The sequence below is a fragment of the Leguminivora glycinivorella genome, chromosome 19 (genome assembly GCF_023078275.1).
Source record: "Leguminivora glycinivorella isolate SPB_JAAS2020 chromosome 19, LegGlyc_1.1, whole genome shotgun sequence".
Taxonomy (NCBI): Eukaryota; Metazoa; Arthropoda; class Insecta; order Lepidoptera; family Tortricidae; genus Leguminivora; species Leguminivora glycinivorella.
In genome coordinates this window covers 16,213,988-16,240,296 of record NC_062989.1, presented here as the reverse complement: position 1 = coordinate 16,240,296, position 26,309 = coordinate 16,213,988, and the positions used below count along the sequence as shown (strand labels likewise).

At 36.5% G+C, this 26,309-nt stretch overlaps 1 protein-coding gene across 1 annotated transcript in view; it reads right to left on the bottom strand.

Annotated features, from left to right (window-relative positions):
- The window catches only part of LOC125236787 (sulfate anion transporter 1), a 37,973-nt gene extending 14,256 nt beyond the window's left edge, over window positions 1-23,717 (bottom strand). Inside the window, 9 exon segments of the mRNA XM_048143713.1 lie at window positions 1,559-1,723; window positions 2,628-2,704; window positions 3,222-3,309; window positions 5,296-5,360; window positions 5,363-5,440; window positions 7,638-7,799; window positions 11,742-11,842; window positions 20,000-20,190; window positions 23,610-23,717. Coding sequence (XP_047999670.1) covers window positions 1,559-1,723; window positions 2,628-2,704; window positions 3,222-3,309; window positions 5,296-5,360; window positions 5,363-5,440; window positions 7,638-7,799; window positions 11,742-11,842; window positions 20,000-20,067 — 804 coding nt within the window. The 5' untranslated portion in view covers window positions 20,068-20,190; window positions 23,610-23,717.
- Between the last annotated feature and the right edge of the window lie 2,592 nt (window positions 23,718-26,309).

Sequence of the window (26,309 nt, the reverse complement as noted above, 5' to 3'; positions counted from 1 at the left end):
AATACCAGCGGGTAAAAACGCATTTTATCCACTAGTGGGTAAAGTAATTTGACCTTGAATAAAGTCAAATAAATTGCTTTAAAATTGATAAAAGTAGGTGAATCTGGTAATAAAGATGATTTACCACCTGCGGAACTACTGGAAGCAGTGATAAACGCATTTTTTGCCTTGTAGTTTCCTCGCTGTAGTGAGGGGAAAAGTTTTGTGTTACACTTGGGCGCAAATGTATTTTACTTCTCGTGTGTTAAAAAACTCGCAAGTTCAACTATAGAATCCTTTCACTTGCTCGTTTTTCAATTCCACACTCGGCGTTAAAATACAACTTTGCCCCCTTGTATAACAAATAACTATTATTGCACACCTTGATAAAATACAACAATACAAACAAGGAAGCAACACGAACAAAGGTAAACAACAGGCGGTCTTATCGCTAAAGAGCGACAAGACACATATATTAGTACAATCCATACTAATATTATAAATGGGAAAGTGTGTGTGTCTGTTTGTTTGTCTGTCTTTCACGGCAAAACGGAGCGACGGATTGACGTGATTTTTTAGGTGGAGATAGTTGAAGGGATGGAGAGTGACATAGGCTACTTTTTGTCTCTTTCTAACGCGAGCGAAGCCGCGGGCAAAAGCTAGTATCGTATAAATAAAAATCGTGCGTATAGCCAGCAGCACAATAGCACATCTGGTCTGGCTCAGTCGGTAGTGACCCTGCCTGCTGAGCGGCGGTCCTGGGTTCGAATCCCGGTAAGGGCATTTACTTGTGTGACGAGCACAGATATTTGTTCCTGAGTCATGGATGTTTTCTATGTATATAAGTATGTATTTATCTATTTTTGTTCCTGCCGGTGAGTAAGGCTGCCAGAGCTCAACGAGGGTGCGGTGTGCTGATGACGGGAGGACTTACGGAACTAACTTGTTCCGTCTATTGTCCTTTGAGTCGTCGGCAACCCGAACCCTCCTTGGAACTTGTACACTCCTTTTTGCTGTGTACTTAACACAGCAAAAGGGAGTGTACAAGTTTCTAATGGGGTGGCAACGCGCATGTGACACTGTTTGAGTTGCAGGCGTCCATAGGTTACGGTGACCGCTTTACATCAGGCGGACCGTATACTTGTTTGCCACCGACGTAGTATAAAAAAATAAAAAAATATTTAAGTATGTATATCGTCGCTTAGCACCCATAGTACTAGCTTTGCGTAGTTTGGGGCTAAGTTGATCTGTGTATTTATTTATTTAAAAATTTATGAAAGAGACGCGTTCCTAACACACATTCTAAGGTCGTGTAGGTGAACGCGAACCATGTCTGTAAAGAGAGAGTTATGACAGGTCGACTGTTCGCATTATTCATTTCATTTCAAAATATTTCATTCATTCATTTGACATGCAGTTACTGTGAGGTAACCGAGAGCGGGTGGGCGGCACTTTCAGCGGGGAGCGGGAGTGGCCATACTTCGACAGTGACAGCAGTTTGTTTACGTTTATTCCGTTCAATTCGTAATGGGATTATATGAAAGTTTAATAGTTGGGATTAAATTATAAGCTTACTTACAAGTACAACTTTATGGTTCCCCGACAGTTTAGGTATCCTGATCCCGAAGAGATCCTTCAGCTGGGAAGAGATCACGATGAACGCGGCGCCGGTTGTGAACCCCGATACCAGCGGCTCGGAGAGTAGAGTTGATACCATGCCGAGCCGGAATATCCACATGCATGTCTGGATATTAAAAATGGGGTAGGTTAGATATACACCGTGTTTTTTGTGTGTTTTCCGTTAAATTCGACACCTCGTTAGGCTCATTATCAGGGACCATCTTGTATATCACTTTTAATTCAATTCGCAGAAATAAAATTTTCATCGTTTTCATACATAATAAATGAATTAATTAGTGTGAGAGACCCATAAGAATAACATTCAAGTTAGTGGCGAGTCATTGACGGCACATGTCAAAACAAATAACATTACGAAGTGTTAAAGGCTGTCACAAGCGTGTTAAGTAATTGTTTTTATTTTTTTAATAACTCGATAACCGTAAGAGTTAAGACACTAGTTTCTTAGAGAAATTAATTGTATTTGATCTAAAAAAACTTCCTCTAAAGTTAACGGAATTCAATAAAAACCCGGTGTATACCTGATGACCTTACAAAAAAAATTACCTAACCACAAAATTTTAATTGTCAAAAAAAAAAAAACCAAACATATGTAGTAAACAGATTTTCACCAAATTTTGAAGTCTGAAAGGCACATTTACCACGATATCAGAGCACGATAGTTCGATTCCAGCCGTAGTCTCCTATAGTATACATAGTAGGCATAATATTAGTAGTAGTCTTAGTAAGTATTAGACATTTACATATTATGTTGGTTGATTATTCTTTGATTAATAACAAAATTAAAATTTTGAAAAAGCTTCCGACATAGTGGACCGATTTTCATAAAACATGGCTAAGAACACTCCCGACTAATTCAGCTTTGAAACAAAAAAAAATTAAATCGGTTCATCTGTTCGGGAGCTACTATGCCACACACAGACAAACAGAGAGCTAGAAACGTCAAACTTATAACACCCCGTCGTTTTTGCGTCGAAGTTAAAAAACTGGAATAAAAGTATAGTACTAACCTGCATAATGCCGACAGTTAAACATAATATACTGAGCACTTGTTCTGGCGTGTACTCCATAGATCCGTTTGCTGGACCTGCAATATTTACATAATGTATTGTAATAGTCATGTTTTAACTATAAATGGCGAAATGACTTAAGAGGCAACAGGAGCGAAAATGCTTCAATGGAAAGGAGCCTTTTAATTTTTTGGATTTTTCTAATTTTTGATTAGATTTATAGAAAAAAAATGTGCGTTAAGGACAACTCAGGTGAGAGATATCGCGATTTTTTTTTAAATCGAGGTGCCGCTTTCGTCTGTTTTTTCTCCTCGAAAACTTGTTTTGGAGTTTGACAGTTTAGATTGTCTGAATATTAGGCCATTGTGGTCCATTTCAATGGGCTCTAATGCCATTCAAAATAAAAATAGAAAAAAAGCAAAACACAGACAACAATAGTCTGTGTTGAAATAATCTTTGTTCTAGCTTGTAAAACTGGGGAGGAAATAGTCGAGAGCATTTGTATAGAGAAGGGATCACCCTGTTGCGTCTTAAGGAATTCTTTGTCAGTCAACAATAGAGAAAAATATGCACGACTAACAAAAAAATACTCACTGGTAACAACGTCCGCAGCTATATGAGATACATTCGTTATATTGCTAATATTATCTATATCTGGCATCTTTGCGTACGTATGTACAACCTGGAAGAAAAAAAATACATTATGAAATTAACACAAACGCCAGAAAAAAAAAATATAAATACATATAAAAAGATGTAACTTAAAGCAAAAAAAAAAGAAATGGAACATTTTTTTTTTCATGGCAACACTTACTGTTCTCATACAGAAGTTACTCAATAGTGTTTTCAGTCAAAGAAAATAGTAAATCCGATGTACTTTGGAATCTTAGGATATGTTTAGGAAAATTAACGATAGAGGGCGTGAAAAACAATTATTTGCCGTAGTGCAAGTTGTTCGCTAGATGTCACTGTTACTTCCGCAAACTGAGTAATGACTTGTTTTCGTAAAATGTATAAGTATTTTTTGATGTCCTAAATTTTCGCTAGAAGTCGCTGTACCAACCGCGAACTAGCGAACGGCCTTCTATGGCTAATTACATGTAACATTAAATTGTATTAATGTGAACCTGTTGGTCGAATACACTGACACTTCCCTAGTTTTAAGACCTATTATGTATTTACGTGTATTCTTGCAAAATAAAAAGTTTGAAGTTTGAAGTTTGAACTTCTTTGGTAAATGAGATAGTGTTCAAATATTGATTAATGTGACTGTTTGATGAATAAACTATATTTAGAAATCCCGCCATAAACATGTGGCGTTCCATGTTTAAAGGGTCCACATGCTTTATGTTCGAAAAGGAACCTTTAGGCATGGAAAATCACATGAAAAGTTGTCGTAACTTAATAATAGATGGCACTGCATTCGAAAATCTTGACTGATAACTCTATAACATACTATTCAATATACTCTATGGTTGCCACAGACAAAACTGTTTACATAGACGGTGGTGCCCCTATTAATTTCTTCTCTATTTTGCCAGGCTGTATAAGGAGAAAAAGTTACAAGACGATTACGTGATATGCACTGTAGGTCATGCGCGGATCCAGGGGGAAGGGGGGTCATGGGGGTCATGACCTCCCCTGGAGCCTAGGTTGGCCATACAAATAGACCACGTGACCCCCCCCTGAGGCCTAGGCTTTTACCACGTGACCCCCCCCTGGGCACGAAGCTGGATCCGCGCTTGCTGTAAGTTACAAAATCTCTATCTGTAAGGTTTAGATTTCAGTAATTAATCATACTTTCAAATGTTTTGAAAGGAAGTGGCCCGCCGAGTTTCTTGCCGGCCCCATAGTGGATACCCCCCTCCAACTGGGGGACTGAAATCTTCTCGAGGCTGAGGCGTAGGGTTAGAGCCGGCGTAGCTTTATTTGACGTTGATATGCGCATTGCAATATACTTGGAAAAATAAATATTTCATTTCATTTCGTTACAAGATTTTTCTCTCAACGGGGAGCGTTACGCTTACATGGCGACCCCGCCATAAGTTTAGTTTAGTAAGACAGGCTATTGCGAATGTCCTAACTAAATTTGCAGTGAAATCGTTTTTTCCCTTCGGGGGTATAGATTAGAACAGTTTCGTATATTTAGATCCCCAAGCCTATCGATGCAGAATTGGCTCTAGCTGACCAAAAATCACTCGTTAGTATGAACATGCGTACTGATGCGCTCAGCAATGCCGACGCGTCTTCATACTCATCAAGTCATCATCCTCCTTGCGTTATCCCGGCATTTCCCACGGCTCATGGGAGCCTGGGGTCCGCTTTGACAACTAATCCCAAGATTTGGCGTAGCCACTAGTTTTACGAAAGCGACTGCCATCTGACCTTCCAACCCGAACGGTAACTAGGCCGAATTGGAATTAGCCCGGTTTCCTCACGATGTTTTCCTTCACCGAAAAGCGACTGGCAAATATCAGATGACATTTCGTACATAAGTTCCGAATAACTTATTGGTACGAGCCGGGGTTCGAAGTCGCACGCTCTTACCGCTAACCCTTTTTTTTAACGTCTTCATACTAATGAATGAACGATTTTTGGTCAGCGAAAGACGATTCAGCGTCGATAGGTTGGGATAACCCTTCCTTAAGGCCTCTTCTTTTTTACATACCTTCCCTGACATAAGACAGGCCACGGCGAACGTCCCTAGTGAGATGTGTGGTGAGGTCCCAAATAGACGTAGATTAGAACCGGGAAGAACGCCATGTACAGACCCGCTACTGGGGCCACCTCGGCTAACATCGCGTATGCCATTCCTGGAAGAATAAAAAATCTAAATCTTTTTCTACCCCTCAGTACCTATCAACTTTCTAAATTAGTGAACAATATCCATTTGTCAAATTTTCGGCACTGTTTGTCTTTTCTGTATTCCATCTACTTTAGGTACCTTTTGATATTTCACTGTTTGTTGCCATAATAAAAAAAAAATATTTTAAATTTTAAACGGAACTTAATGGCGTATTACTATGTTTTAAACGCTAACCTCCGACGTTTCAAGGACGGCATTGTCCCCGTGGCCTCGGAAAAGACCGGACAGATTAAGGTATACTCTGGATTAAGCCCCGTTTGCAATTTAAAATATGTGGAAAAATAGTGAAAGTTTAAATATTTTAATTTTAATGACTGTACAAAGGAAGCAATGGACATCATTAACGAATCTTGACTTAGCTGATGGCTCAAAGCAAGAGACAATGGTATGTCATCATTTTTTTTATGAGTCAGCATGGCAGCTCCGAACAATCATTAACCTCTAGCGATATAATAATGACTGCCAGTATTTAAATGAAGAATTGAAAGGCTTTTGATTCAAATCGTAAATAACTTTTGTTAAAAACAATTACTTTTGTTTTTCAAAAGCAAGTCCTTTAAATATGTTTAAATAATGGTACCAATATAGGACGATGGGAGTGATGGGACAGTAAAGTTTAATAGTTATTTGTTATACAAGGGGGCAAAGTTGTATTTTAACGCCAAGTGTGGAATTTTTTAACACACGAGAAGTAAAATAAATTTGCACCCGAGTGTAACACAAAACTTTTCCCCTCACTATAGCGAGGAAACTACAACGCCAAAAATGCGTTTATCACTGCTTCCAGTAGTTCCACAGGTGGTAAATCATATTTATTACTAGATTCACCTACTTTTATCAATTTTAAAGCAGTTAATTTGACTTTATTCAAGGTCAAATTACGTTACCCACTAGTAGATAAAATGCTTTTTTACCCGCTGGTTTTAAAGGACACGTGTTTCCGAGCTAGTGAGGGGAAAAAGGCTTTTGACTTTGCACTGTCAAACATTAGGATGGCTAAGACAGTCAAAACACACTACGTACGTGTAACTCGAGTAAATAAAAAACAAAAATATCTATTTGTACATACAAATAAGTAGATGTTTTTTGACAGATTTTCACAGATGGTTTGTATCGCTTAGATTTATTTGCTAGAACACGTAGAAAGTAATATTTTTATTACAAACCAGACTGAGAACACACTACGTACGAGTAACTCGAGTAAATAAAAAACAAAAATATCTATTTGTACATAAATACAAATTAGTAGATGTTTTTTGAGAGATTTTCACAGATGGCTTGTATCGCTTAGATTTATTTGCTAGAACACGTAGAAAGTAATATTTTTATTACAAACATATCACTCAAAATTATAATTTACGAATATGATGCGTAAATAATGTGCCACATATGAGTAATGCCAAAGACCCGAAGCGTCCAGATTGTAATCGTTTTAATACCAATACGGTATGTACGGTACAAGTGGACTGTCTAACGAAGGCCGAGCTCCGCATAGTGCCAGAGATCCGAAGCATCCAGATAGCAATTGCTTGAATATCTGTAATTCGAAGGCCGAGCTCCGCGTAATGCCAAAGATCCGAAGCATCCAGATAGCAATTGCTTGAATATCTGTAATTCGAAGACCGAGCTCCGCATAGTGCCAAAGATCCGAAGCATCCAGATAGCAATTGCTTGAATATCTGTAATTCGAAGACCGAGCTCCGCGTAGTGCCAAAGACCCGAAGCGTCTCGATGGTAATTGCTTGAATATCTGTAATTCGAAGACCGAGCTCCGCGTAGTGCCAAAGACCCGAAGCGTCTCGATGGTAATTGCTTGAATATCTGTAATTCGAAGACCGAGCTCCGCGTAGTGTCAAAGACCCGAAGCGTCTCGATGGTTAATCGTTTTAATATCTGTAATTCGAAGACCGAGCTCCGCATACAAAGATCCGAAGCATCCAGATTGTAATCGCTTAAATACCAATACAGGATGTAGTACCAGTTGGTTGTTTAAATTCGAAGGCCGAGCTCCGCGTAGTGCCAAAGACCGAAGCATCCAGATAGCAATTGTTTGAATATCTGTAATTTGAAGGCCGAGCTCCACATACGGCCGAAAGCCCGGAGCACAACCTTTGGTCTTTAACTCTTTACAGTTGATAACTTACCCTGAGGTATATGCATGACAGCAGTAGTCGCTCCAGCGGTCAAGTCCCCAACGAAGTACTCCTTGATTTTGTATTGCGGGAGCCATTCCAGGATCGGAAGACCGCCGGAGATACATTTTGCAATGCCGCAGTCTCGGAGGCATTTCCTTACGTGGTATTTCCCTGGAAATGAGAAGAATGGTTTTACATTTTGTTGTCAAAGCCTGTTTGTATATTTTGCTTTGAAAAGCGATATATCGGGTTTTTAACTACACAAGTTACACAAGGCATATTCAGCAGTTTAAAAAAAATGTTAAAAATATTACCAAAAATGACGCGAAAGGGTTACCCGGCCCGTCACCGGTCCTTTAAGACACTGTGTGATATGACTGATATAGCCAGAACTATAGTAAAAATGCATTTTATCTATTTAAGTATATATTTATCTAATTAAGTATGTATAACGTCGCTTAGCAGCCATAATACAAGCTTTGCTTAGTTTGGGGCTAAGTTGATCTGTGTAAGGTGTCCACAATATATATAATTATATGTATATATAATATTTTTGATGAAAATCTGGCCCGCTTCTAAAATTCTTTCAAATTTTGGGCACTGGTCCCACCGCGAGCTAGTAAGCTATGAGCTATCGGCTATAAAAACGAACAAAAGATAAGCACTCCCGTGCAAATAAAAGAGACACGGCGATATTGATAGCTCACCGCTGGGCGAGTAACTATAAACATCGCCGTGTCTCTTTTATTTAAACGGGAGTGATTATCTTTTGTTCGTTTTTATAGCGATTCATAGTTTACTAGCTTCTGTAGGACCAGTGCCTTACCTGAAAAACGCTGTTCGCAACACTATACCTACGCTTTATCTAATTAATATTAATAAGTTACCTACTACGTAAAACTCTGAACAATAAGGTACGTGCCACGCGACTACACAGGACATTTGTTACCTCGAGGCAACCAGCTAGCGGGTAGGTACTTAAAGCGCAACCGCGAGCGAGTGACGTTACACTGAGAGAAAAAACAACCAATTTTCATGTCCGTTCAACAAGTTTTTGGTTAAAATAGTGTAACGGACCACACAGTCCTCAGTTCAAATCATAAGATATACCTATAATAATTGCACTTGAGAAACAAATGCATATAGAGATAAAACTTAAAAATTGCAAATAAATAAAACGAAAACAAGTTACATACGAAATAGAATTCCAACAAATTAAAAATAGAAATTCTCGGAATTTGAACGGGCACAATGGGCACAACCGGCACAATAGGCGTTTCCGGCGAAACTGGCACAATCGGCGTAATAGGCACTATTTGCCATTTTAAGAAGACCACACGTTAGGGAAATGGCGGAATTCCTCTTGAATTTAACGAGTCTATGTGATTTTCGGTAAAGTAAGAAAAATTTACGAAATATTCTATCAACTGAAATATTGTTATTGTATATATTAAAAGGATTAAATTATGGTCAAATAAATGGGAAGAAATACCTATAGTAGTTATGCTAAAAGATTATTATTTTTTAATTGTTATCCATTTTTTAAATTACAAACGTAGATAGACTTAATACTAAGTTGAAAGGAGTCGATTTATATCAAATTGCATTGCCACAAATATTTATGTACGGACATTATTTTATTTTATTCTGATTCAGGACAACACACAATTTGGTCACCCTAATGGTAGGCGGAGCTAAGGAATATGTGTATAAAACGGCGCGGGCAGAACGGCGGGGGAGCACTCGTTTAGAGAACATTGAAGGGAACACATCAAAGATAATAAGGAGATGGGGTCATTAGTTTTCGGGAGCGTTGAAGAGAACATATTGTTAATATAAGTAGGGGAAAGTGGACTTAGGTCATTAGTTTAGGGAACGTCGAGGGGATCATTCGGCGAGGGAACGTTGAGGTGTTCACATCTGAGGTTTAGGTAGAGTCATTTGACTAGGAATCGTTGAAGGAACACATCAGGAGTCTAAGTAAGAAGCGGACTTGAGGTACAAGATTGAGAGGTTGGAGACTGGCGAGAAGGTATTTTGGTAAAATAGACTTGAAGACTACAAGTAAGTGTCCAAATTGTTTATTTTGAATGTGTTTATATTTGTAATTTTAGATTAGTGCTATTATCTGAAGGTGATAATTTTAATAGTGGTACTTATTCATTTCATATGAACAAGATATTCATGAATGTTATATTTATGTGGAAATTATTTAAAGTCGTTCAAATTTCGATTTATTTATTACATACAATTAACACTAACGGTTAATTTGGAATATTATTAATTAAAATTAGGATCTGAGTATCTCTAATACAACTACTACATGTAACAAAATTGATACATAAAATATTACACATATTTACTTTATGTACATACACATTCTATTAGCTAGAATCTCTTTGGGTGTTTAGAAGGATTTCCATACTATTGTCTCATTCCTAAGTAAGATAATTTTGCTATTTCAATGAAAGTAGGATTAATAACTTTATTTATTGTTCTTAACATGTAAACTTTATTAGAGTTAAAGGATAACTTGTGGGAATTAATACTAATACTAAATACTAGGGAGGCATAGGACATCTATGGATGTTAGGATCCTGTCGCTATCAAGGAGAATCATTGATATAAAAATAAGATTGTTCACTAAAGTTGAATCATTGACACTGGCCTCGAGATTGGCAGACTTTGGAATCATCATTCCATTTTCATAATATGGTTAACGAAAACGTTGTCTGGGAAGTCAAACAATTCTAGCATTGACTAGTGAAACACGATGTCAAGCAATGGACCACTATACTCGGAACGTGGGAAATTGCACGCATATAGAATTTATACTTTGGGATCCTGGACAACTTTCGATGGCTAAGGCCGAACCAAAATATATATATGGGATGGCGTGTGAGTCTAGGGATTTGTCGTTCGAAAGGCTAGTTCAATGAAGTATTTGTCTTAGTATCAAAAGAAGGTCAATGAATAGGCCCAATAATGGGTATCAAAATAGATATTCTGTTTCCTTGATAGACCAGGGGTAGGCAGAGCAGTTTCCATCCTGACGGTAGAGGACTTGGTTGCAGAAACATCCCAAAACATATAAAATTATACCGGGATTAAAGGGTCCTTGACTAATTATTTGATATCTACTACTATGGTAGTACATTTTTAAGTAGTGCAAAGACACTTTACATCAGCTTACTTTTGTTCTAAGGATCCCATTTGTTCAATGTTTGATAAAACATAAATTGAACCAGCAACCTGGTTTGTCCATATGCTCGAGCGAGGTCCTTATAATAGGCTATATTATATTATACACCTATTATTCCTACGTATAAGGGACTCGTGGGTCGGAAACAATTAACCCCATTTTAAATAATGTCTTGTATATATTTTTAATATTTTTCCTGTATTTATATTCCTTACACAATTTTACCCTTCTCACACACTCTTATCTCAACGCACTAAATTCTTTCACAAATGTCGTTCACTCTGCTTATTATACCTCAAGTGAATATATTACTGCCTTATTTTATAACAACTTTAATTTAACCCTAATAGCAAGTTCCTAAAGGTAAAAAGAATCTGGATTATTACGCACAACTACGGGGTCCTTCCACTTACTAGACGATCACAGTATTTGTTTTAATGGCCAATTTTTAATAGTGTATTGTTTTAATTAGGGCTAACAATTTGGACTTAAGTTAGGTAGTGTTAGGTTAATAAAGGGTGAATTAATTAAAGGGGTAGCGGGGTGTTATAATAGCGCCTACGTGCTCTTTGGTTCAAACAACAAGTTAGATTTTGTTAAGTGTAACTAGTACATTCTACAAGTTTCATTTTATTTGAATCAACAAGTCGATTTTATAAAAGCAACATGACTCGTATTGTTTTAAACATATATTTGGCTGATTCAATCAAATATCTTTTAACAAGTTTGACCTTGTTGTTCGAACAAATTCGACTTGTATCATCAACATTGTGATTTATTCCGTTTACTAAAATACTTTTGTTTCAAACGGATAAACCCGCAACAAGTCGAACTTGTTAAATTCACAATGCAAATTTCTCTCAGTGTAGGCCTGGCAGTATGTGCCAGTGAAGAGTAGATGTGAAACTTACAAGGTCGGACGGGCTCGTGGTAGTCAGCGTCTTCGTTCAACGCGTCCTGTTGGTAGACGCGTCGCACGACGTTGAACTGTTGGCTAGGACGCGCGCGTGCCCTGGATAACAAAAAAAAAAACATATATTTCAATACACACGAAACTGTTAGAAATTCAAGTAGCCGAATGGCATTTCTGCGACGCGAAACGAAATCGAAATGCCGCAGAAAGGTAGTCATGGCTCTGTCGCGCCAATACGCAAGAGCGATAGAGATAGATAGCTACGAAAGAGATATTATCGTGAGCGTTTCGTGAGCGTTTGTGCATTAGGCTACGCTCACAGAATTGACAGAATGTGTACGAAAGGGACACACGAAATGAAGGAGGGGAATTTATATTTGGCGCCCTTTTCTAGAGGTATATTTTGTCTGACAGGATCTATATGTCTATTCCGAAATTTGCACATCTATTTAACCCTCTGAACACCTAAAAACCTAGTGACCCTGGCTGCTAAGTCCCGGTCCTGGGTTCAAATACCGCATTTATTTATGTGATGAACACAGATATTTGTTCCTGAATCATGGATGTTTCCTATGTATTCAATATTTGTATATTATATGGATATATCGTAGTCTGAGTACCCACAACACAAGCCTTCTTGAGCTTACCGTGGAATTCAGTCTGTGTAAGATAGTCCTATAATAGGCTACTTGCCTCCTAGTCAAATCAGCTTCTTTTTAAGAATTGTCAAAACGAATTTCAACGTCTTGCTAATGTGGAATTAATATGAAATCGAATTGAGTGACGTCACGTCCCGGTCAACTCAGTTACTTTACTTACTTTATATATTTCTACCTGACTTATTCAATAGAAATTGGATTTAAAAATAACTTCTATCCATGTTTTTCTTATATTTGTCTGATAGTTTAGCTTTGAAGTTATAAAAAATATTTTGTTTCAAGTAAGGTAACGGCCCCAATCATGAACAGTTTAAGAAAAAATTTCGCCTGTTTTTGATATTTCACTCATAAATGTAAAAAATCTACCGCTAAGCGTGTTAAATCTTGAATGTCCTATCCTTCTTTTACATTTCAAGCGTATTGCAGAATGGATACTCCTATTAGTTTCTTCATACTTAACAAATTAAAACTAGGTGTTTTTTCTCCAATTATGGACGGCAGTTCTCCAGTAATGGATCCCCCATTATGGACAGTGTAATAAGTTTAAAATTTTACTTTTAAAGCCAACTGATACTCAATGAGTCAATTTTATATAAGGTCCTAATTTATTAGATGCAGATATTTTTACAGCTGATAGTACTCGGTCTCTGGAGTATATTAAACCGTGAAACATTATAGCTTTTACGATGTTTTTTTTGGAGAAAACGGAAAAACTAATTTGCTACGTAAAAACACCCTGTTTATGTGATTATTAAATGAAAACTCATTGAACAGATTCTAGTACCTCTTTTACGTACCACTTAACTGTAACTGGCCACTTCACGTCGATAAATTAAATACTTGATTGTCAATGTCATGTTATTTTCCGTTGGATTGTGTCGTTTGAAAATAAATTTTATTTTAAAATGCCTTACCTTTACACAAATGATGACATGACAGACAGTGTTATTGTGACATGTGATAATGCACATGATGATTTTTTTTAGACGAAATTATAATTAATTTTTTTGTTAGGAAAATGAAATCAAAAAAGTTACATGAAAAGATTTCTTAATTTATATTTAAAGTTAATTATTTTAATGTAAAGTATCATGTGTTAAAATATCTGCAACTAATAAATTAGGACCTTATATACCATAAATACAATTAGTTTGAGTTATTTTAACATAGGATTGTTTCTTGTAAATTTTGGTTTTGTAAATTGTTCAGTAATGGACACTCGCAAAATAACGCCATTTCTTTATATCTTTGGAGCAACAAACTAGTATGTTTTATACCTTATCTCATGTTTAATGCAGTAAGTAAAACGCATTCAAGTTTACACCGAGTATTATTTTTTTATTATTTTATGCATGAACTCAACTCTCTTAGCAACATTACTAAGAATTCGTCTTGATATTTTTTTCAGTAAACTGATGAATTTTATCTTGTCGCCAAATCCTTCAGAAATAGCCGAATTAATTGAAACTTCAAAATGAAACAGCTCTACAACTCTAGTTTATGGTACATAGCCGTCAGTTTTTAGAAACTAATTCTAGATACTTATTTTTAAGGATTTGTGTTTTTTTGTCCATAATGGCATCACCGTCCTTTATGGGGTATTTCACCTTACAGTCAAGTTCCCTATATTTAGTGTAGAAGTGACTTGCCAATCATTGTCGCAATCCTGCAAGAGCGGCTCTCTCTCCTCACGATTTAGGTCCGACTCGAACAATACAAACGTTTTTCTCATACGCATTGTTCACAAACACGATTAAAATCACACAAGTATTGAAAAAAATACATCAATAATATTTTTTTCAGGAGATTTGTACACCTACAAATCTTATTTAACTTTGTCACGCAATTTTTAAAACTAAATCCAATTCTCAACACTTAGGGCCCATTTCTCGAAGCTACAAGTTACAATTTACAAGTGGTTGTCTATGTCTAATATGACAAGTTGGAAAGAGACTTCCGCTTGTAACTTGTAACTTTAATTTTTGATAAATGGGCCCTAGGTAGTACCTAAATGTAACACTTAAAACTTCACGTTAATATTTTCGAGTATACACACATACACGGCACACTTATATTTAGTTCTAGTTCTTGTTCATTTGTATACTAATATTAAATTTAGAGATTTTAGAGAGAAAAACTTAGAAGTTAAATAACTATTTCGCTATTATAGCATAGCTACTTATTACTTTAAATTTCACGTCAAAATTTCACAAAAACCGAGCACATTTTTAGGGTTCTTTATTTATTTATTTTAGTATTTCCCTAGTTTATTTATTTTAGTTGCCCGATTTGTAAGAAAGTCAATATATAACTGGGGCAGATTTGGTGAGGTGGTCAGTAAGACGGGCGATAACGCAACTTCGCGGATGGACGAACATTGGTCCAGCGATTACTGTGATAAAGGCCAAATTGCGTTTCAATTGAGGAAATAATACTAAATCATTATTATTTTCGCATTTTGTACATGCTATTTTATAGGTATTTAAATGAAACCTTTTAATACCCATGTGAACTATTGGTGTTTTAAATATTAAAGGAAAATAGTAAGTAATAGTGTAAATAATTCTGTTACAAACTTAGATTATTTTTAGAAAATAATTTATTGTTTAATGTTTAATTAATAATCGATCTGTATCGAATACATAATAAATTACAATAATAATTTAGTTTGAGAAGTTAATGGATTTTTATTATATCCACCTAGGGATCATCCACATATTACGTCACACCAAATTTCAGGTTTTTGGACCCCTCCCCCCCTCCTATGTCACGCTTTTTTGTATCCCTTTAACAGGGATTGTCACATTTAGTATGACCCCCCCCCCTCCCCCTTACACTGTGACGTAATATATGGATGACGCCCTATTGGTCGTTGGCCGAAAAATCTATTTAAAGAAAACTATTATCAGTATAGGTATTTTATTGAGTTTTAGAATTTGCTAATGAATGCTAGTTTTGCAAAATGTTTAATTATGATTAGTATGAAAAAAAAACGAGCAAGTTTAAAAAAATGCTAAATAACATATGTAATAATTTATTTTTGTAATAAAAATCACTGTCATAAAGAGATTTTTGCGGTAACTTAGTTTGTTTATCAACACTTTTAATTTCACTGACTAGTATTGGAAGTCTGTTTCGTATAAACTAGCAAAAACCAATGCCTAACTTGCTAGAACGGACAAAGTGGCGAAAAATAATTTTTCTTGCAATGAAATATTGTCTTTAGTTCCTTAAAATGGACAAAGTTTTTGGCGAAAACTCGAGAGGACTAATTTTTCAGGCCTAGGCCTGCAAAGTAACTTTTTTTTATAAAGTATTGTCCTTTAGAGCATTTTTTTTTATTTCATTGTATGTTTGAAAAAGCACTATACAAAAAACTTCCCGTTATTATCACCTCGCTCGCACCGGACCCACTTGGCCGGAAATTATTTTCCCGGCCTCTGATACTAATACGAAAAGGGACCGGACTTAAATATTTTTTTTTTTTTTACATGAGATTTGCCAAAATGTTTTAAAATGTCCTTCGCTATATACAAATATGGCGGCTTATGTATATCTAAAAACTACGCATATGCCAAAGAATTATTAGCCTAAGTATGGTATTAGGTAAGTCTAGCTGTTATCGGTTTCACTTTGGCGATTGCCAAAAAATATAAACAATTCACTAGCTTGAGAGCAACTCGAACTCGAACGGCTATTGGCTACAAGTGCCTCACGGATATTAAAAAAAATACTGTTATTTCCTTAAAGGGTTGCAGATCCCTGTGTTTATCAAGAAATGCTCCATTTACCCAGTCATGTGATTTCGTATCTACGAACAAAGTCGTTAGCAATACAACTAATAATGAATGTTGTTGACGGGAGCTAACCTTTGCGACTATTGAGATTACGGGGGTATTGACAGCACGTTTCACACAATATTACACAACAGAATAGGTTGCTCGTGTTAGGGGTTAAGAATTTCACCCCTTTCCTCCCGTGGGTGTTCAATGAGGACGCACATTGACAAATTTATCCCGCCAGGCGGCGCCTGTGCAAGTGCCAAGGCATGTTACTGTCATTTATATGCGTGAGACAGAAAAAATATAACATCTTCTCGCTCTCACGTATGAAATCCTTTATCTGTGCAATGGACTATTACTATTAGGGTGGCGCCATCTGTCATAACCTTTCAATGTGCCTCCCCATTGTGATGTGGGCTGGCAACCTGTCACTGCAATAGTGCAATGGTGCGATTTCGTTTCCTTTTGTCCCGTAAATTGCTAAAAGTGGCACTGAAACTTCAGTAGTTGCATGTGCTCTGCCTACCCCTTTTGGTATTACAGGCGTGAGTTGTGAGTTTATATAAGTGGAAACGGTATGGTTTTATTTTATTGCACCTTATTTACATTTCACCCAATTATTAAAATTACTAATTTCAAAATTCAATTTGGTAAAATTGTAAGAATGTCAGATTTCTTATTTTATTTCGCTAAATCGTTAATAAGTGTACGTACTTTTCTCGTATTTATCAAAATACAAAATCATTTATTCAGCAAATACGCCACAGGGACACTTTTAAACGTAATACTGAAGATATTAATTCAAAGCAAAGTACATAACCCTAAACCTAACTATAGGTATAACTCTATATAAGTATATAACTCCGTAACCCTAGCCTTGAAGCGTGCAAGTAAATACAGAACGCAGACAGAACGTTTTAAATATCCCGCCATTCAGCTACAAACGTCAAAAACTCGCGTCGTTTTCACTCGAACCACAGAATATATAATAGTCTCGAACTGTCAAGTATCAACTCAATTCACCGATCGTGATCTCGTAGTACCGCATCGCGACTCAGTCGGTAATACCAACTGTCAACGGAGCAGCTAGTGACGAGCGCAGATTTATCGATAAAACTTGTAACGATAAAATAATAAATTAGATAAGAACAGTTGTTATTCTACTCATGAGAGTACCTCATTTAGAGGACATTCGAAGTATTAAAACTGGATTGGTCATAGGCATTATCTGTTGTAGCAACTATCTGTTTAATGAAGAATTAATTGATGTATTTACTAATTAATATCCAGAGCAGTGATTATTTATAAATGTGTAGATTTAGTTGTAATTAGACATTTAGATAGATATGTATATCTAATTAAAGTAATTAATTATTATGGCTTTATACATGAATAATGAATATTTTCAATTGAAATAAAACTCTTCAGTCGGATTTTATTGCGTATATAATAAATTTACAATACACCCCGACGTTTCGAACACTTTACAGCGTCTGTGGTCAGCGAGTTTATAGTTATCGCGCTATCGCGCTAACCGAAGACGTAACTAATATTTCCATTTTTTTTATATTGAGAATTGTTGTCAATCTAATGTATGTTGACATGTAAAAGACCCTCGTGGTCTATTTGCTGAATAATAGTACATTACGATACAAGTGTGTAAAAAAGGAAATTTTCACACGTGTATTGTAGGACGTTTTTCATTAGAGATGGCCCTCCGAAGTTTCGATCTGACAGATAAGGGACTACTAGAGCGTAAAAAAAGCACCATCTGTACTGAAATTGTACATTACGAATATTACGATACAAGTGCGTAAAAAAAGAAGTTCGAAACGAGTGGCGATAAATTAGAACACGACCGGAGTGTTTTAAATCGACACCATCTTTCCTTTTAGTACTGTAAACGTTTTTCAGTGATGACTTCCGAAGTTTCGTATATACTTAATGAACAAAAATGATTTGTATTAGCAAGAAAGTCCTCTCTATCTGCGTTTTCAACATAAATCTCATATTTGAACTTTGTTGAACTTTAAGTACACGAATACGAACCCTTTTGAAGTGGATAGTCACGTATTATAACATGGAACAATAGGGATTGTTCCAAGTTCAATGGCTAAAGGCTATTATCATCATTTATGCAGTTAAATAATGAGGCGCCTCGCCAGTGTGATAACCGCTTAAGTAATCAAATAAATCGGCCATACTAGAAACCTGCTTTAAATATTTAAGAACATTACCCTAATATATAACGCACACGTGAGTAAATATTTTAGAACTAAATATTCTAGGGCTCTTTAATCAAGTTAATGTAAATAGATTATAGTATTTTATGCAACAGGCGTTTAAAGGAGGTCAAAAAAGACGAGTGGCGTGGGTAACAATTTGAGGCGAAGCCGAAAATTGTTATTAAGACGCCACGAGTATTTTTTGACTCAGTTAAACACCGTTGCATACAATATTTTTTCTACGACCATGCACATACTTTTGAATAGTTTTCTAGAATAACTTTCGTGAAATTCGCACTGTTTCCTACAAGTATTTTGACTTGTCCTCTGCAATGTTTCTGCACTCACCCTGTCGCTCGCACTCCCCCGCGCCGCCGCCCGCCCCCGGCCGGCGCCCCGCGGCCCGCTATATCCCTTAACGGCTACCTAACAATGCTGTAAGAGCTATATCGTATGCGTGGGTACGCGGGGCGCCGGCCGGGGGCGGGCATCTTTTATGTAGGGTTTTAACGATCTATGCACGACACGGTAAATGACGAATAACAACACGGGAGTAGAAAAAATAATTTATGTAATTTGACAACCGGTCTGGTCTAGCACGTAGTGATAGTGACCTTACCAGGCCCCGTAGCCGAATGGCATTTTTGCGACGCGAAACGAAATCGAAACGCTGCGAAAGGTAGTCTGTCGCGCCAATACGTATGAGCGATAGAGATAGATAGCTACGAAAGAGAAATTATCGTGAGCGTTTCGTGAGCGTTTGTGCATTCGGCTACGCACAATGATGATTGCCTTAAAGATACAGACTAGCTACGATACGCTTACGAAGCATAAGAGATAGTGACGTAGGCTAGATACCCTGCTCATTTATTAAAGTTAATGAACAAAGAATAGCACGTGCTTGCGGGAAGAATCACGTGAACGGACAGCCGATCACAACATCACAACGTGCGTTTATCTCATAGATAAACGGGTATCGGGCGGTGCACTTGACGTGACTTGACATTAAAGATTTATCGGGCATCTCAGACATGTTAGACAAGTTTCCGACTTTAGAAGGGCATAAGCCTACACTATAACATTGCTTTAAATCAAACATGGCTAATAACAATCCCGATTAATTCAGATTTAAAAAACGAAAACTAAATCGGTTCATCCGTTCGTAAGCTACGATGCCTGCCACAGACAGACACACAGACAGACGCGTCAAACTTATAACACCTCGTAATTTTTGCGTCGGGGGTTAATGGAATGGAAAAAAACTGAAATGGTTTGGTTACTTGAGGATCAACGTCCTCATTTGATTTTTGTCCGTAGGCTACCCCAACCCCTTACATTTAGCCTATTTCCCTGAAAAAAGGGTCTAGCTAGCAAATTTGTGCAGTTCGTTGGTTAAAATTTATTTTGAACAAGACTTCTATAGAAGAGCTTAGAATAAGATTAAAAGTGGAAAAATACTGCCTTAGCTGAGATTTGAACTCCAGACCCAGAGGATATTATTTTTTTCAAGCTTTAATAGATTTTAAAGATAATAATGGTGAATGCGACCGAGTATTCCCTTTTAATAAGAACATATATGTTTATACTTACCATCCTTTTTTTTCGGGATTCAACTCCTCTTTTTCTTCATCTATGCTAGGGCGCTTGCCGTTCCTCATATTGGCTTGTTTTATTCAAAAATAACTTTTCTTCTATATAAACACATCAGTCTCACTATATATTGACTAGCACACACTGGGCATTGTTAGTTCTGTGTTATACGTATTTATTTGAGGCGAATTCTGATTTAAATAAAAAATGACATTATTAATGAAGGCTGATGAGAAAAGTGTAGAAGAGCAATTCCCGAAAAGTTTGTACATTTGGATCACGTCTTTGACTTTGATAAAAATTGATATTTCCTTTTTTGTTACCATATACATTTTCGGCAACAAAAAAGGAAAGTTTCATACAAACTACGTAGGAAATTTTGGGAAACCTAGTGGATCTTGCTCAGCATCATGGACTGTACCAGCCTACCAATTTTTATCAAAATTAAAGACGTGATCCAAATGTACAAACTTTTCGGGAATTGCTGAGAATATAAAAAAAGCGATGAAATAAAATACGACAGTTGAAAAGTAGATACACAGAACCTAATAATAGACAAAAGAGTGACTTTTATTTTGTATATTCAGATTTCAGAAGTATAATGACGTGAGCATATTTGACACTACAAAATAATTATAGTTACATTATATAGCGATTAGGTTCGCCATTACACATACTTATGGCGTATTTGTGGCTAACTACCGTGAACGAGAACTCTGCAGACAAATACATTGTTTAAAATTGCAAACGGGACTTAATCGCGTATTTACTATGTTTTAAACACTATGTTTTAAACACTAACCTCCGACGTTTCAAGGACGGCATTGTCCCCGTGGTCTCGGAGCAGAAATATGTGTAAAAATCGTGAAAGTTTGAATCAGTGTAAATACATTGTTGTCTTAAAACTACGTTTCACAAAATATAAATTGTTAAAAAAAATCACAACTTTTTGCATCATAACATAAAATAAGTTAGGTAATTTTTCGGCTTTTTCGGTTCCCAAGATACAGGCTGTGCCTAGTTTGGGGCCGGACGGATGTAGCCTTGATTGAAAATTTGTAATTTATGTTAAATTCTACTTGAAAAATGTACCAATGTAAATATCTCTTGGCAAATAAACGATTGTATATTGTATTGTAATTAAAAAAATGATAAAATAAAATCGCCACCGAGACTGCGACTGCACTTGCCTTGCTTGCACTACAGAGTAATTAAACTATTTTTACCTTCAAAAGGTAATCTAACAGTTTCCATTAATTAAAAAAGAGGCAGATTTATTGATAATTAATAAAGATCTTCAATCATGATTACTATTTATCGTAAATTAATGCGACAATATAACGAGCCTGATGGGCTCCGAATTGCAACGGGAGGGACTCAAAGTGGATCAAGTGAGTAGTTTGGATTAGTCTTAATTTTATTTGTAATTATTAATTTATTTAGTTATTAGAATTTTTATGTTTCATTGTACTAAGACTTGATTGTGATTGTTTTATCTTTATACTTATGGACTTTTTTTATTTATCGCTGTTATAGTTATAACTGGAACAAATTTCTTCAGTATTATATGTTCCATTATTCGCCAAAACAAAACATCAAATTTTCTTGAAATACAATATAATATGATGTATCGGTATGTGTTTTTGTTTTACTTGTTAATAATGCGTCCATCTATCTGTAATATATGAATTTAATATGTGGAATGGTTGAGTAATCAGCAAACAGTGAACCCAGGATATGTAACGATATTGCAATAGAATATGTGTCATATCTGCTATTATACAGTCAAGTGTAAAAATATGGGTGTATACATCTTACTCAAAAATATGGCCCATAGCATCTTATTCCGGTGTAATAAGAGCGTAGTACCATATTTATGAGACATATTTTTGCACTTGACTGTACTATGTACATAGCAATTTCAACGCTAACATTCGACAGATAGACTTATATTGACCGGGATATAGACCGTGATTACCTTTTTGATTTTTGTCGAGCTCCCGATATTTCGACGCAGTTGCATGCATCATGATCACGGAAAACTGACGAAGGCGGGTGGATGGCGATGGGGTGGGTGGCGGGTGGTCAATATAAGTCTAATGAAAATAACCGTGAATCATTCAAAACTCTTATTCGACAGATAGATCTGATTTAGTGAAATCTTGAACACAATCACTCCTATGACGGTGTGACGCCGCCTTTACTTTTACAGTTTTGACACTTTATTGACGTCAATGCAACTTTTGACATTGATAGCAAAATACTCGTATTCGTTTAGTCAACGTAGCTATCGGGTAAGAATACTCAACTACATCATTGTATTATAAACTCCAAAGAAAACAGCTGTTTGTTTGATAAAAGATAAGAATAATAAAGAAATTGCTAAACCTTCGAGTTGAATGATCTGGCACAAGCCGTATAAAATAAAATTATACCTTGCCAAGTATTGTTGATAGGCTTTTAATGTCCAAGCCTTTTGAGAAAAAGAAAGACAAAATTACGAAACTTTTGAATTCGAAGGTTTTTTATTTAGGTCATACAAGAAATCTCTTTCAATTTATTGCACATACAGTAATTCTCGGAATTTCCTTCCTTATATAACTCAATGTGAAATTATGAAATTCATTGGTATTCAATGTTGTCTTGTGGGCGTACGTAATAATAATAACAATGCCATTTTCATTACATTCGTCACTAATATGACCTAATATATATTGTTGTTTAAGAGCATTTTGTTGAAACCGGTTTTTATATCTTATTACATGATAAATTTTCGGCAAGTGGGGTAAGCCCGCATGAAATTGGAGGATTTTTTGTCATTTAAATTATATGTATGATAAGGTAAAAGTTTTGTTATAATTTTATTATAAAGGAACTGGGTCGCCAACGACGATTATGATGCAAGTTGCATTCTTTGGAATTCCCGATTTTTTTTTATGATAGCGAATTAGCGAAACTGAGGAGTGAAAATAATCGCTGTCTCACTTGTGTTAGCATTTAAAAATTCAATGAAATGAACTCAGCTTCGTATTACGATACAGCGATTGTAAGTATAAATATCATTAAAAAGTAGATATTTTAATTAATAAAATACCATTTCTTTGACAATGCTGTAAAAACAAAAGTCATATGGCGAATTTGATTACATGTCCACATACATTACACATGCTTGAGATAAATATTGACCATCTGTATTGTGGGTATTTCCACCTTGCAAGTGAGGTCACCTCGGCCATAAGGATAAAAATTTTAAAAATATTACATCGCCTTTCAATTAAAGAATTTCTTTCTACACTCAGCCTTCATTGAACAGGTTTAAATTTTAGGGCGCGGATTTGTAAGACCTAATACATTCACTTCACTAATTCGATGTTAAAATGTTATATTAATTAGAATGTCCAATATTGTAGTACTAACAGTATAAAGTGATAAAACTTTAATATTCTTATTGTAGCACCATACGAACTTTCACAGTTTTAACACAGACTATGTAGTATTATTAAATATTGACACACGTTAAATTTTAGTATTTAAATCTCGTTAATTATTTAAACCCAACACAAATCTCTAAAACAATAACAACTCAGTAATATAATAAATACTATCACACCTTTACGAACTTAAACTATTCACGTGATAAAAAAAGCGCGCGAAAAATGTATATATAATCAAGTAGTGACGTCCCACGTCCCACTTTATCGAGAGTTCTTCGTGTACTGTCAATGTGATGTTACGTTTCTGCAATATTCAAATCAGCAAGTATCGATAACACGGACAGATTTGCGTCATGATAAAGAAATGTATCTATGTATTATAATACTACTTTTTCACGGAAATCATGTGGTGAAGTTTTAAGGTTCAGTTGTTGTTAAAAATAAGGGGTGTGTAAAATTTGGCGTAAAAAAATATTAGTCTTGTGTTTTTTTCCAAGTCTAACGATCATCTTACAATTGGATAAAGTCCAAATATAATGTAACTTAAAAAAAAAAAGAAACCTAATATAACCTACAAAAAAAATTATATTTATTTTGGAAGAGTTTAACTAAGCTAACGTAAGTATATTGCGAGTATAATTATGCCCGTTTTTTTATAATATAGGCAGCAACCGAGCAGACGAGCCGCCTGATGGGAAGAAGTCATCGCAGCCCATGGACATAAGCAACATCACCCCCCTAACTGATGACCATGAAAAGATAGCGCTTAATGACAGTTTGTATTATTGATAGTAATTACTACTTATAATTAGTAAATTGTTGAACAATAAAGGCAGCATATTGTTCGAATTCGGTTGTTGGAAGTCATGTAAAATTGAATACTTAATCAGTAATATTTCTTCGAAAATGTCTACATACAAAATTATGAAATAGTTATAAATATATTATGTTGTTTTAATGAATGGAATGGTGTGCTTGAAAATCCACCATTGAATCTGGGCCTTGTTAGGGAGATTAGTGTGGAAGAAGTGAAAATGGCTGTAAGAAATATGAAGAATGGAAAAGCCGTGGGCCCGGATGGAATACCAGTTGAAGTATGGAAGTTGTTGAGTGCGGATGGATGGAAATGGCTGAGTGTATTCTTCGGTAAGTTGTTGCATGAGGAACGCATACCTGGCGAGTGGTGCAGTAGTACGCTGGTACCAATATTTAAAAACAAAGGAGACGTCCAAAATTGCAATAATTATCGAGGAATAAAGCTCATGTCACATACCATGAAGGTCTGGGAGAGGATAATAGAGAGAAGAATGAGAGAAGAGTGTGAAATAACGCAAAATCAATTCGGATTTATGCCCGGTCGAGGTACGACAGATGCCATTTTCGCCTTACGCCAACTGTGATAAAAGTACAGGCGCGCGCATAAAAATCTGCACATGGTTTTTGTCGACCTGGAAAAGGCTTACGATCGGGTTCCCCGTGAGGTTTTGTGGTGGGCCTTGAAAGAGAAAGGTATGCCTGGGAAGTATGTAGAGCTAATCCGTGCTATGTACAGATCGTCTTGTACGCGTGTTCGATCCGCTGCTGGAACTACTGACAGCATCGGTGTGGCTGTGGGTTTGCACCAGGGCTCGGCATTGAGCCCATACCTCTTCGTGCTTATAATGGATGCTCTGACGTCGGACATGCAGGAAGAGGCACCCTGGTGCATGCTCTTTGCCGACGACATCGTTCTTGTCGAAGAAGAGGGACTCGAGGTACAAGGCAGGTTAGCGAAGTGGCAACAGAGGCTGGAAAATGTTGGCTTGAAGATCAGTAGATCCAAAACAGAGTATCTTTACTGTGACTTCGGCGGTCTTTCCGCCCCTGTTGCCATGACACTAGATGGCGAAATATTGCCTACCTGCTCGGATTTCAAGTACCTGGGTTCCCTCATTCAGGGAGATGGCGAGATCGACAGAGCAGTTCAGCACAGGATTAACGCAGGATGGATGAAATGGCGACAGGTTACAGGCACAACATGTGATCCCCGAATGCCTCTCAGGCTGAAGGGGAAAATTTATAAATCAGTTATCCGACCTGTCGTCCTGTATGGAAGTGACTGCTGGGCCACCAAGACGAATGATGAGAGAAGACTGCATGTGAATGAAATGAGAATGTTGCGATGGATGTGTGGTGTGACAAGACTGGATAGGATTCGGAATGAGTATATAAGAGGAAGCCTGAAAGTAGCGCCAGTGACAGAGAAATTGAGAGGAAGTAGATTAGCATGGTATGGACCACAGAACTTAATTTAGATAGAAGAAACAAATTCATATATTTGTATAGGGGCCGAGCGTGTCAAATTTTGTACTGAAGTTGATTCTTGCCTGTAATTTTAAATATGTCTCAGGCTCTTGATTGTTCATAATTTTTGTGTTGTTGTAATTGAATATCACGTAACGAGGCATTTTTTATGTTTTGGTTGACTTCAACTTACAAAAATTGACGCCCGAAAGCTGCAAGCTGCGAGTAAAGACGGACAACTCAGTGGATTTCACTGAGTTCATTTGACACGCTAAGTAGATACGTTTGCTTGATCTATGGTATATATGACATCTGTGGCATGGACATGTAATGCGGAGGGATGAAAGCAATGTTATAAAACGAGTGGTAAATATGAAAGTGGATGGATACAATGGTAGTGGAAGGCCTAAGAAAAGATGGATGGAATGTGTGAACGATATGAGAGTGAAAGGTATTAGTATGGAAATGACGGCTGATAGAGAGAAATGGAGGAAGATGATCTGCTGCGCCGACCCCAAATAATGGGAAAAGGGCAAGGGAATGATGATATTATGTTGTTTTAAAACAAGGAACCTCATTTTTTTTTTTTTTTT